This window comes from Austrofundulus limnaeus, unplaced genomic scaffold, assembly GCF_001266775.1.
Source record: "Austrofundulus limnaeus strain Quisiro unplaced genomic scaffold, Austrofundulus_limnaeus-1.0 Scaffold919, whole genome shotgun sequence".
Lineage (NCBI taxonomy): Eukaryota > Metazoa > Chordata > Actinopteri > Cyprinodontiformes > Rivulidae > Austrofundulus > Austrofundulus limnaeus.
This window is the reverse complement of record NW_013953321.1, coordinates 126107-137895: the sequence shown is the minus strand read 5'-3', so window position 1 is coordinate 137895 and position 11789 is coordinate 126107. Positions and strand designations below refer to the sequence as shown.

The 11789-nt window shown below is 42.1% G+C and overlaps 4 protein-coding genes and 1 long non-coding RNA gene across 11 annotated transcripts in view; 3 read left to right on the top strand and 2 right to left on the bottom strand.

Moving 5' to 3' along the window:
* The window catches only part of selenot2 (selenoprotein T, 2), a gene marked incomplete at its 5' end in the record, with an annotated part of 3822 nt that extends 2657 nt beyond the window's left edge, over window positions 1-1165 (top strand). Inside the window, 2 exon segments of one of the 2 annotated variants that reach the window (XM_014029546.1) lie at window positions 514-648; window positions 734-1165. In XM_014029546.1, coding sequence (XP_013885000.1) covers window positions 514-635 — 122 coding nt within the window. In that variant the 3' untranslated portion in view covers window positions 636-648; window positions 734-1165. 2 annotated transcript variants of the gene reach the window in all.
* Window positions 1166-2035: 870 nt separating this feature from the next.
* On the top strand, window positions 2036-5961 carry rnf4 (ring finger protein 4). Of its 2 annotated transcripts, none has more exons than XM_014029540.1 (8): window positions 2036-2196; window positions 3376-3437; window positions 4372-4534; window positions 4598-4683; window positions 4769-4781; window positions 4862-4976; window positions 5165-5216; window positions 5427-5961. In XM_014029540.1, exons 2-8 carry the CDS (start codon window positions 3426-3428, stop codon window positions 5574-5576), a joined length of 591 nt encoding a protein of 196 aa, XP_013884994.1. In that variant the 5' UTR covers window positions 2036-2196; window positions 3376-3425; the 3' UTR covers window positions 5577-5961. The 2 variants fall into 2 exon arrangements, with proteins under 2 accessions (XP_013884994.1, XP_013884993.1); XM_014029539.1 differs by lacking the exon at window positions 2036-2196 and adding an exon at window positions 2218-2497.
* On the bottom strand, window positions 5738-7673 carry LOC106533290 (uncharacterized). Its single transcript, XR_001312220.1, has 2 exons — window positions 6711-7673; window positions 5738-6635 (listed from the first exon to the last, which is right to left on the bottom strand). It is a non-coding gene; the product is annotated as an uncharacterized LOC106533290 (long non-coding RNA).
* Window positions 7674-7769: 96 nt separating this feature from the next.
* Window positions 7770-10477, top strand: sqstm1 (sequestosome 1). 2 transcript variants are annotated; one of them, XM_014029538.1, is made up of 8 exons: window positions 7770-7995; window positions 8220-8315; window positions 8408-8670; window positions 8918-9044; window positions 9121-9189; window positions 9648-9850; window positions 9929-10109; window positions 10183-10477. In XM_014029538.1, exons 1-8 carry the CDS (start codon window positions 7827-7829, stop codon window positions 10341-10343), a joined length of 1269 nt encoding a protein of 422 aa, XP_013884992.1. In that variant the 5' UTR covers window positions 7770-7826; the 3' UTR covers window positions 10344-10477. The 2 variants fall into 2 exon arrangements, with proteins under 2 accessions (XP_013884992.1, XP_013884991.1); XM_014029537.1 differs by having other exon boundaries at window positions 8915-9044.
* The window catches only part of mrnip (MRN complex interacting protein), a 2177-nt gene continuing 813 nt past the window's right edge, over window positions 10426-11789 (bottom strand). The window contains exons 3-7 of one of the 4 annotated variants that reach the window (XM_014029544.1): window positions 11470-11573; window positions 11342-11378; window positions 10985-11139; window positions 10831-10882; window positions 10426-10739 (exon numbers count right to left, since the gene is read on the bottom strand). In XM_014029544.1, the coding sequence (XP_013884998.1) occupies window positions 10542-10739; window positions 10831-10882; window positions 10985-11139; window positions 11342-11378; window positions 11470-11573 (546 nt within the window). In that variant the 3' untranslated portion in view covers window positions 10426-10541. Of the gene's footprint in view, window positions 10740-10830; window positions 10883-10984; window positions 11143-11332; window positions 11379-11469; window positions 11574-11789 lie in introns of all 4 variants that reach the window. The other 3 variants (XM_014029542.1, XM_014029543.1, XM_014029541.1) reach the window with 3 other exon arrangements.

Here is an 11789-nt window from a genome sequence, read left to right as displayed (position 1 = left end):
GTAAAAGTACTGAGTAAAAGTGAGCAGTTAGATTTTACAAAATGACATTTATTGGGAGGTGACTTCTCCAAAAACTATATTTTCTAACGTTGTGCAGCTGTGATGGGTTGTGTACAAGCTAATAGTGTGTCAGAATGGTATATATTTATACTTCTCATCCAAACACAATTAAATTCAAGCTAATTATTGTTTAGTTTTCCTGGATAGAGACTGTCTGTGAGGTATGTTCTAATAAAACCGTTTTTGAATTTTTTCTCTACCAATAATACATTTTGAATATTTGACAATGGAGCAGCAGGTACTTTAGGTAGATTATAATATTTTGGGTAAGAAATAAAAATTCTTTCGTTAATGTCTTACATAACTGATTAAATTGAGATTTCTTTGTGTTGAAGTTGTATTAAGTACAGAAATTTTTTTTTTTGTCGTATTTCTGTGCCGTCAGTAAAGTTAAATTAGTTGTCGAGAGGCGATGTCACTTCCTGGTGCGACACTGTTTGTCGTCCCCCTCAGATGTTCCCGTTTGGTCGAAGCTGCAGTCCGGTTACGTCCCAAACATCCAGGAGATGTTCCAGATCCTCGACACGCACCTGAAGATGAACCAGGTGGATCAGAGAAGCTTCAGCTCTACTTAAAGCTGCGGCGCAGGTAAACACGCGCACAGGTGAGCRGTCCACAGGTGAGCGGTCCACAGGTGAGCGGTCCACAGGTAAACATCTGCTTGTCTCCACAGCTGTGCTGCGTTCAGGTGTCCTGGCTCAGTGGGACGTTCAGCTTCTGGCGTTTATGAAGGCGCAGCCTCAAAGCAGACTCTGCCGGGCCGTGCCGGATGTCCCCGCCTACAGCCCAGAACTCCCATGATGCACCGGGGCRCCACGCAGCGCCGAGGCCGAAACGCAAACTCAACTGGATGTTTACTTCCTGTTTGTATTTAAAAGGCACTGATCCACCTGAACATGTCCGACCCGGTTCTGGTTCTCTCTGGTTTTTTTTTATTTATTATTTCTGCTTTTRTTGTGAAAACAGGAAACTGATGATGACAGAATAAATAGTTACTGATTAGAAATGGATTTATTTGTAATTAATTTTTGATCAGCTGCTGATTTTAGATTCTTGATTTGTTTTGATTTTACTCTAAATAAAATCTGAACGTTGAGGAAAAGGTTTTTGTTGAACTTGAAGTTTTTATTTTGAAAAAGGCCAGTTTGTGAATCGATTTTGTTGAGATCCAGTGCAGGTTTAGTTCTGAGGTTCTGAACAAATCCTGCTCAGGTTTAGTCCAGTTTAGGTCTAGTTTAAATTAATTTTAGGCCGTGTTAAAATACCGTTTGGAATGAGTTCAGATCTGAATGAAGCCCAGGTCAGGTCCAGTATGGAGCTGGTTTAGGTTTAGTTAATCCAGTTGAACTCATGTCTGGAATGATGAGTTTCTGGGAATGATGGGGCTAAAAGTGTGCAGGTTCTAAAAACAGCTCTGTTTTTTAAAGTTGCAATAAAAAAAACAACCAAAATCATGAAGCCATAAATATTTTAAAATGTATTTTTATTCATTTTTTAAACGTATTCTCTTTTTTCAGAGGTTATATGTGGCGATACAATGAAATTACTTCACAAAGTACCAATCCAACTCAGATTTATTGTCACATCACAGCACAAGCGTGCAAATCCCCACCTATATGCCGATCACAATATAAAAACATACTAAAAATATAAAAGGAAACATTAAAAATACATATAAAAGAACTTGGTCTATGTAAAAAATAGAATAGACTTACACTGTACAAAATAACTAGAATTATAAACGTAAACATACAGTATTAATAATTATTAATCAATTATAATTTTAAACAATATAAATACATTATTATAGATTTATAAATGTGCATCCAGTTCTCGGAGTAAATAATTAAATATAATTGACTTAATTTTAATTTATTTCCTGTGTAATAATAATAAAAAGATGTAGTTTTAGCTTTTAGGCAGCAGGGGGCGGAAATGAGCCAACAGCCTGTCTGCAGCTCCTGCTACGACAGAAGAAGAAGAGTCAAACGGAAATTTAAGCTACATCACCGAGTCTGGCTGTTCGGTTCGGTTTTATTGATCATCATCACGTTTTATCGACTCCAGTCTGTCTAAATCGGAACTATCTCCAGGTGTGAACCAATCCTGTAATCCACCCGGAAACACCTGCTGACGGTGAGTGACATGAAGCTAACGTGTAGCCGTTAGCTACAGGTGTCGCGCCACAAATAGTTTCCCTGTGAAACTGAGCTTAGCTGTAGCTCCAAGCTGAGCCGCGGCGACCTGGTTTCTACATTTTAAAAGTAGGTGGTTTAAAGCTTGAAGTAGTTCGTGACTGGATCAGGTTGAAGCGGTGGGTTTTCGGACTTTGAGCTCAGAGAAACGTCGGAATCTTGAAACTCGGAATGAGCTACATTAGCTTGCGAGATGAGATCTTGTGCCGCCATATTGGAAAGACCTTCATGTAGCAACGAAGGTGTTTTTAGCTAACAACAGTTTTAAAGAAACAAGTACAAATACTTTATTACTGTACTTAAGTAGAATTTTTGTGTATCTGTACTTGAGTAAATATTTTTCACCCTTCTTTTTACTTCTACTCCTTACATTTTTAAGGTAAGTACAAAGTCTTTTTATTTCATTTCGACTCATTATTGTTAAAATAATCTATTATCCTGATGAATTGTGCCTCCTGGAAAGAGTGAATTTAAGTGTAGTTGTATGAAAACTATAAATATACAACATTCTGACATCAAATTGTGCACAATCCATCACAGCCGCACGCCTTTATAAATATACCTTTTTTTAAAGTTCGCCTCCCAATAAATGTCATTTTGGAAAACCTAAACACTCCTTTTTAATGAATACTTTTACTTTTAATACTAAAGTTTATTTTATACCAGAAATTTTACTTTTGATACTTAAGTACAAAAAAATCAGATACTTTAAGACTTTTACTCAAGTAATATTCCTAAAGGAGACTTTAACTTTGACCAAAGTAATTTCATGATAAGATACTTGTACTTTTACTCAAGTATTACTTTGGGGTACTTTTATACAACAATGACAATCAGTCAGTTTTATCATTAATTGTTATAATAACTGGAACCAGCTCTTCATAAATGTAACATTTTGTTTAATTGGTGAATATTTATATAAATGTTGGAAAATGTGACGTATTTCAGTTCTATTCAGTTTATTTAATGGCGCCAAGTCTTAAAAGTTTTCAGTTTTTCCTGTCGTTGTGTTATGTGCACATGCTCACAGAGAAAATACCTTTTTATAAATAAAATCAGATCTGTGCTAAGTGATAAATTACAGACTGTCGTGATGTTTAAGTACATTTCTGTCTTGCAGAAAACTTTGGTGTGTTCGGGATCCTCGTTTTGCTCGGCTCCTGTGGTGAAATGAGCAGCTCTGTAAGTTTCCTGTCTGGTTATCAGAGGTCAGCAGGTGGCTGAGGCTCCGCCCACTGCTGACCAGGGTCATTACAGTTAATTAAAACTAACTAAATAAAGCTGAAATTGAAAAAAACCTTATTGTTAACTAAAATAAATAAAAGCTGTAATAAAAGGAAAAAAAATAACTAACTAAAACTGTACGTTTTTCTTTTCAAAACTAACTCAAACTAACTGAAATTACAGATAAAATATCCGTAGTTCTAGTGTTTGTCAATTTATTTTGAGTCATGTGGATCTTTTTTTTTTTTTCAAATTGAGTAGTTTCACATGAGCTGTGGTCGTCTTACAGCACCTCATGATCTGTAACAACACTTGTTTACAGTCTGCTGCTGCTCAGCATCACCTGCTGAATGATGAAAGTTGGGAGAGAAAAATCAAACCAAGTGTTTTGTAGTGGAAACAGGTGATAAAACAGGTGGAAWACTTCTGAAGAGAAAAACTGCATGAATCAAAGTCACACAAGATGCTAACTGTGACTATCTGACACGYTAGCTTCTCTCAGCAGCTCCATGAAAAACAAACAACAGGTTGGAGACAAACTGTTGTCATCGTCCTGAAATAATCACTGAAGCTTTTAGTTAATAAAATGGAGTTACACAATTATTTTAGTAAGTTGTTGCTGTAATGGACTGATTTAACTAATAATTAACTAGTTAAACTTTAACTCACAGGAACATCACAAGCTGGAGGATACATTGATATGTTTATTCAAACTATAAAAAACTAATACTAGAACTAATAACTAAACTAAACCAAAACTAAACATTAAAAAATGCAATAACAGCTAATAAAAACTGAGTTAAAAGAAAAAAGTCACAACAAAACAAAACTAAACTAAAATGAAAAATGTAAAACTATTCTAAGCTTTGCTGCTGACGTGTTTGTGTTTCAGGCTCAGAGGAGGAGAAGGTCCGCAGGAAGCCCTCTGGTCTCCAGAACCGGCACCAAGATGAGCAGAGCAACGAACGCCAAAAGGACGACTTGCAGGACGGCGAATGGCGCCGACCCCGCCCCTCCCACAGAACCCATTGACGTGGTGGACGGCGCCGATGGCGGTCAGTACGATAATCACTGTAGTTGTTGTGTTTGTGGTCACATGACTGGATGTTTGTGTTCAGGTGTGGAGGAGGAGGTGGTGGATCTGACCTGCGAGGGATCAGAAGCTGCTGTGGTCGACCTGACGACCGGCAACGACTCCGTTCTGGTAACAAACACACACACAGGAAGTTAGCTGTTGTTACAGGAAGTGATGTAACTCTTCTTCTCTTGTTCCTGCTCCTGTGCTSCAGCTGGTGGACGAAGGTAAAACTCTGAGCTGCAGAGATTTAATGTCGTGTTGGTTCTCTAAAGGAGCAGCTCCACATTCCTCTGTCCTCATTCAGGTCCTCAGGACAGGAGAGTCCAACCAGGTGAGAGCTACGTGCTCAGCAGTGATGACGACGAAGACACGCCCCCTGTTCTTCACACCGCCACAGTGTCCTCCACACGCACATCCAGGTAATAGACAGATCCCTGCTGCTGATTGATCCAGGTAATACACTGATCCTGGACTAGTTATCTGGTTCAGGTGAGACAGTAAAACAGGTGTGTGTGTGTGTAAATCTCAGGTGTGTGTGTGTAAATCTCAGGTGTGTGTGTGTGTAACTCTCAGGTGTGTGTGTAACTCTCAGGTGTGTGTGTTTCAGGGTGACTCCGGGTCTGATCAGCTGTCCCATCTGTTTGGACCTGTACTCTGAGGTGAGACTCTCACATGACGTTTAAGAACACAGATGATCTGATGTTGCAACTTCCTGTTTAGCATGCTAAGGTTTTGACACCCCTGAGCTGGGTTCGTCTCTGTGGTCTGGCTCAGATCCAGGACATGAGGGATCACAGGTGAACGGCTTTGCTTCTTAGCGGCCCGGCAGGCCGGTCCTGCGCTCTGATTGGCTGTCGTTTCCTCCGCAGATCATCGAAAGCGGCCGATTGGTCGTCTCCACGAAGTGCGGCCACGTGTTCTGCAGCCAGTGTCTGAGAGACTCTCTGACATCATCACAGACCTGTCCCACCTGCAGGAAGAAACTGACCCGCAGCATGTACCACCCGCTCTACATCTGACATCATGATGACATCATCACACAGCTGTCCCACCTGCAGGAAAGAACTGACCCGCAGCGTGTACCACCTGTACATCTGACATCACAATGACATCATTACGATGACATCATCACACAGCTGACATCATCACACACTGATATCACAGACCTGTCTCACCTGCAGGAAGAAACTGACTCGCAGCATGTACCACCTGTACATCTGACATCACGATGACATCATCACACAGCTGACTCCTGACATCATTAATGAGGCTTTTGTTGGATTTTCTTTGTCTTTAAACTCAACTTAAAAACGACATTTTAAGAAGAGGCAGATGTAATGATTTTGAACAGTTTATTATTTTCTCTATTGATCAAATTCTTGTTAATAAAATGAAATAAAATTATATTAATGAGTGATTGATCTTGTATATTATGTATATATCATATATACAGCAGGCTCCGCCCACTAGAACGCTGTTCAGATTTTTATTCTGTCATTTTAGAATAAAATTATTTTTATTGCCCATCAGAAAGGGTCACTGGGGCAAAAACTSGAGCGTGGGAGGAGTTCAGAGAGGCCATGGGAAAAGAGTTTGGTACGGCTTCGAGGCGATTCTGGTCCAGAGCTTGGTCCACATTGATGGTAGYAAGTCAGACTTATTTCTGGTGAGAGTTGGACTCAACCAARGTTGTCCTTTGTCAYCAATTCTGTTCATAACTTTTAGGTCAAAACCAAGATTTTAAAAAATCCCAACAGTCCAGCCTGAATGCATGGATCAGTTTTCCTGCATTATTTTTAAACAAAGTGTTTCCGAGTTGTTCCGGTGCGATAAAGTGACAACAGAAAACATTTTTTAACGTGGGAATTAAAATCATCCWGATTTAGAAGAAAAAGCAGGATTCTTCAGAAGGTTCTGGTTGGTTCTAGATCCAGACCCAGCAGCGGGTTTTCCCCTCTGTGACTTCTGAAAACAAAAACACTTTCACCTTGTGACTCTGAGTCACCTCAGACTGACTCAGCGTCACGTGACACACACTGCTGCTGATTGGCTGACGGTGATGTCGCTGCTGGAAACACCTGGAAGCAAAGAAAACAAACAATAGATTCAAACAAAACTAAATATAAACTTGATTAAAGGCAGAAACAGCTSACCTGTTTTACTAACAGGAGTCACTCTGATTCAGGTGAAAAGCTGTAAAACTGAAAAAAATTATAATTTGTAAACAAACTCAGATCCTTAAAAAGCTGGAGGCATAAATGTTAAATATTTAGATATAATTAACCAGAAGTTAATAATGGAATCAACCCCATTAAAGATGGCCACCACGTCTCGCAGCTTCTCAAACATGAAGCTAAAGTTTGGTGAAGTTGCTGAGTCATCCTGAGTGATCAGTGTGTTGCATCAGATCCTTTACAACATTTGTAGTTTGTCAAATGTCAGTCCTTATTCTCAGCACATTTTTGTCTAAAACTCTTTGTCACAAAAGGCAGTGGGTGATTTACATTCATTTAAAAAAATATATAAAATTGTAATTAATTTTTTAATCTTTATTTTAATACCCCTGTGATTCAGAAAGGATGAATCGGGTTAAGCGAATTAATTTTATTTTAATCTTCTTGTTGTTCTGGTTTTATTGAACGCTGAGTTTCACTTGTTGGAAAAGTTTTCACCAAATCAAAATTGTTGTAGTCTGATCAGTGGGAATGCTGACAAAACACGACTCAGCATTTTTGTTTACTCCCACAAGAAATCAAACAAGATTAAAAAAAACTCTTAAAAAAATAAGATAACACGTAAAAACATACTGATAAATTAAATAACATGCACATATTAAACAAAAATCACAAACTGTTTTATTTATTAAATATGAAAAATAAATACGTTAGGTGATTTATCTATACAAAATGTAAACTTCATAATTTTTTTTCTTTAAAAAGAAAAAAATAAGTATTTAACTTTTTATAAAAGCATTTAAAAGTGAGTGACTAGACGATTTTCTGAGATGATCGCATTTCTGGATGTGGGCGGGACTTAGATCACGTGACTCGATGGAACGCCCCTGACTGGATTTCCGCTTAGTCACTCCGCGGCCACCCATTGGTCAACCGAGCTGAGCCGACCAATGGCAGGCCCGCGTACGTCATCACGTCACCCTACGGCACCAGGGCGGAAGTAAACATAAATACTGCCGACAATTTACCGCTGCGTCACAAAGTTTCGGACTTTGTTTGGATCGTGTGTCTGCCCGGAGTTCTGTTGTGTTCGCGATGTCGGTGACGGTGAAGGCCTACCTGCTGGGGAAGGACGAACAGGTGAAGGAGATCCGCCGGTTCGCGGTGGACCAGGACGTGTCGTCCAGTTTTGAGTACCTGAACACGAAGGTGGGATCCGTTTTCTCCAACCTGAACTCGGCCTCCTTCAACCTGTACTACAAAGGTGAGCGTCACGTGACCGTTCACCTGATCTGAGCGCTGCGGCTGAGTTAAATGTTTTATAAAGTTAGACTGAGAAAACTGAGCTGCAGGAACTTCTAGAAGTTCCAGAATTGACCCAAATCCATGTCGCTCTGATCGAAATGTTATATTTTAATTTTATTTTCTGATGAGTTTTTGTTTACAAACATGAAGCTGAAAAACAAAGTATTTGTGTTGATGTTTCAGATGAAGATGGAGACCTGGTGGCGTTCTCCTCTGATGACGAGCTGATGATGGGTCTGACCCTCGTGAAGGACGCCACGTTCCGCCTCTACATCAGAGGTAAACACGTTGTTTGTTTGTTCCGTCAGAGGATTGTTTACTGAGTCCTGCTGTGTCTGAATAAAGTTTTATTGATTTATTTATTTTTACAGAGAAGAAGGAGCACCGCCGGGACTTCCCCCTTCACGCCTTCCCTCCCTTCGCCTTCGGCCCTCCTCCTCCTCATGGACCCCCTCCTCACATGGCCCCGCCCCCTGCCCTCCACCCAAACGTCACCTGTGACGGCTGCGAGGGCCCCGTGGTCGGGACCCGCTTCAAGTGTTCAGTGTGTCTGAACTACGACCTGTGCTCCACCTGCCAGGCCCAGGGGAAGCACACGGAGCACGCCCTGCTGCCCATCTGGCACCCGCTGCAGGTGAGGGTCCACCTGTTGGAGCAGAGTGATGTGGGCGTGGCCTAATCTTAGTTTCCACTCAAAACATAAACTTAAACAATGAAGCCTCATGTTTGTAGATGAAATAGGGTCATTCATAGCTGGAGTCGAACTGTGAAACCTAGAACAAGCTCCGCCCACATCTCAGATCTTCACTGGATCACTTCCACTGGCTCCGCCCACATCACGATTTAGATATTGACACGTTTTTGTTTGTTTTTGTCAGCAGTGGTTTCCTCGCGGGAAGTGGACAAAGAAAATGAGACACTGTATGTGGGGCCAGAACCAGGCCCAACCCCAGAACCAGGAGCAGGCCGGGCCCTCCGYGGCTCCTGCTGACAACAGCGCCCCCTCTGGTAGGTGATGTTTGTTTAAAAATAATTTAATCAATGCGTCTGAGCCTCTGTCACTGATGACCTCTGACCTCTGCAGCCTCTCAGACCAGCGTGGACTTCCTGAAGAACATCGGCGAAGGCGTGGCGGCCATGTTGAGCCCATTGGGTGAGTGATGTCACTGAGGTTACCCAGCATGCTTTTCTCCTGTTTCCAACATGGCTGAAAGTGCTCATTCTTCTATTTAACCCATTTTTAAAGTTCCTGTGACGTCAAATTTTTCTTATCAACACGAATGCATTTTTGGAAAGAGGACATCGATAAAATATTGCAAATCAAATTTCACGTCGCTGAGATAAACGGTTGTTGATATATCTGCATATGAAGAAACAGGAAGTGATGTCATAGGGTAATGTCTGAATGTAAACAGAGCGTTGTTACAACAGCTAACAGACTGTAGAGAAGAATCAGTTTATCAAAGAAAAGTTAAAGTTTAAATAATTTTTGTTTTAATAAACAAAGACCAGAGTTTATTTTATTAGAGTTCCCCTTTGATGTCACTTCCTGTTTGGCTGAACCAAATCCTATGACAGGAAGTGATGTCATCTTCCCATGTTTCTTTGCAGGTATAGACGTGGACATTGACGTGGAGCACGAAGGCCAGAGAACTAAGGTGACTCCGCCCCCCCAGGGCGGTGGGGAGCAGGGTGACGTGGAAATGGAAGGTGGCAACGAAGAAAGCACCGAAGGTGGAGGAGCCAGTTCTGAGGGCGGAGCCAGTTCTGAGGGCGGAGCCAGTTCTGAGGGCGGAGCCAAACAGGGACCAAAGGTCAGTTTGTTTTCCTCTTAGAAACTGTAAAATCCAACCAGTCTGACCAAAAACTGATCAGAACTTCTGACTCTGCAGGCGAGCCGAGACTCTGATGAAGAGTGGACTCACCTGAGTTCCAAAGAGGTGGACCCGTCTACAGGTGAGCTGCAGTCTCAGCAGCCAGGGGGTCAGGACCAGAACCAGGACCCTCGACCAGAAGAGCAGCAGAAGACCACAGGTCTGCGGGAGGCGGCTCTTTACCCACACCTGCCTCGAGGTGAGCACAGTTCCACACAAAGTTTCTCTGTTGGCTCCGCCCCCCCATTAACCCCTCACCCCCGCTCCCTCAGAGGCGGACCCCCGTCTGGTGGAGTCTCTGTCGGCCATGTTGTCCATGGGTTTCACAGACGAGGGCGGCTGGTTGACCCGACTCCTTCAGGCGAAGAACTTCGACATCGGGGCCGCACTCGATGCCATCCAGTACGCCAAGCAGCCCCGCCCACCCCAGTGATGTCACCGTCTGCAACGTTTCCTTTTACTGTAGTCTGAGACCAAAACATGTTAAAAAATTAACAGAAACCTTTACTCGTTTATTACTTCTAATTGTTTTATCTTTAATTATGTCAATAAAACTCTTAAACAAGAGATGAGTCTGAAGTGTCAAACTTGTAAACAAACATCAGAAATCTAAACATCAGAAATGTAAACATTAAAGAAAATCATCAAAGCTGAACTCCTCGCCGCTCTCAAACATGGAGCGAACAGGAAACTGGGGACAGAGCTTCGTAGCTGCACCAGACTGACTCCGCCCACAAACAGAAGGCTCCTCCTCCTGCTGTCCATCAGCACGGAGGAAACAATCCCACCTGGAGGAGCCACTGGGACCAGGAGCTGCTGGAGGTAGTGGCTGGAATAAAGATGCTTTCTTTCAATGTTTATTGTTATAATAATGTTAGCATAGCTTAGCATGGAGACAGGAAGTGATGTCAGCAGGCTACCTGTGCAGATGGGCGGTAGGTGTCTGTGCTTTCTTCTGATCTGTGTCGCTTCCTGTGACAGAAGAATTATTGATCAGAAAGAAACGCTGCTTTTGTGATTTACCAGACTGACAGGTAGGTGGGCGGAGCCTGCTTCAGTATGCTCAAAAGTCACCTGGCATTCCTGGTGTCATGGAAATGGAGGCTGTCCGTCAAACCAGTCTTTCTAGCATCCTGTTCTAACTCCAGCTCTTCAGGTGTGTTTTGTTCTTCTGGCTCCGCCTCCTCAGGTCTGTTCAGGTACTTGCTCCAGCGACTCACCTGTTTCACCTGCTGAGATGTCAGGAGGCCCATTCACTAAAGAACTAACCTGGCTGTTTAACTTCAGAAAATAATTATACAAAGTATTTAGTCCTTTACCAGTTCGATGAAACTTGAAAGGATAATTTAAGCCAGAATAACCATCAAATTCAGGTTTAATCCCTCACCTGGGTTTTGTGAAAGCTGTAAAAACAGAACACACCTGTCTCACCTGGTCCTCCTTCTGCTGCTCCTCCTTCTCCTGCTCCCTGTAAACAAACAATAAATCAGGAGGCGGAGCCAGCTCAGAACACCTGGGCACGGTCCAACATTTACTATCAAATTAGAATAAGTGGTTACCATAGGGAGCAGGTACGGCGCTCCTGCTCGTCAAGAGCTCCTCTAGCGGCGTTCAGCTTCTGGACGTGACGACGGCAGTCTGAACCAGAACCCCGCCCAAACTCCTGTYAATCAACATTCCAACAATATGTATACACTGCTCAAAAAAAATAAAGGGAACACTTAAACAACGCACGCTAACTCCCGATCTTAATCAATGAAATATTCGCATTGAGTACTTTGTTCTGTACAGAGTTGAATGTGCTTCTCAAAAGTTTAATTTACTTGGACTTAGCGTGCGTTGTTTAAGTGTTCCCTTTATTTTTTTTTGAGCAGTGTGT

Bases quoted from the DNA above. Each gene is read 5' to 3' on its own strand.
- rnf4 (XM_014029539.1), top strand. From the start codon at position 2,449: ATGAGATCTTGTGCCGCCATATTGGAAAGACCTTCATGTAGCAACGAA. The intron at 2,498-3,375 runs GTGTTTTTAGCT...TCTGTCTTGCAG, and splicing joins ACCTTCATGTAGCAACGAAG to AAAACTTTGGTGTGTTCGGG. The intron at 4,977-5,164 runs GTAATAGACAGA...TGTGTGTTTCAG, and splicing joins TCCTCCACACGCACATCCAG to GGTGACTCCGGGTCTGATCA.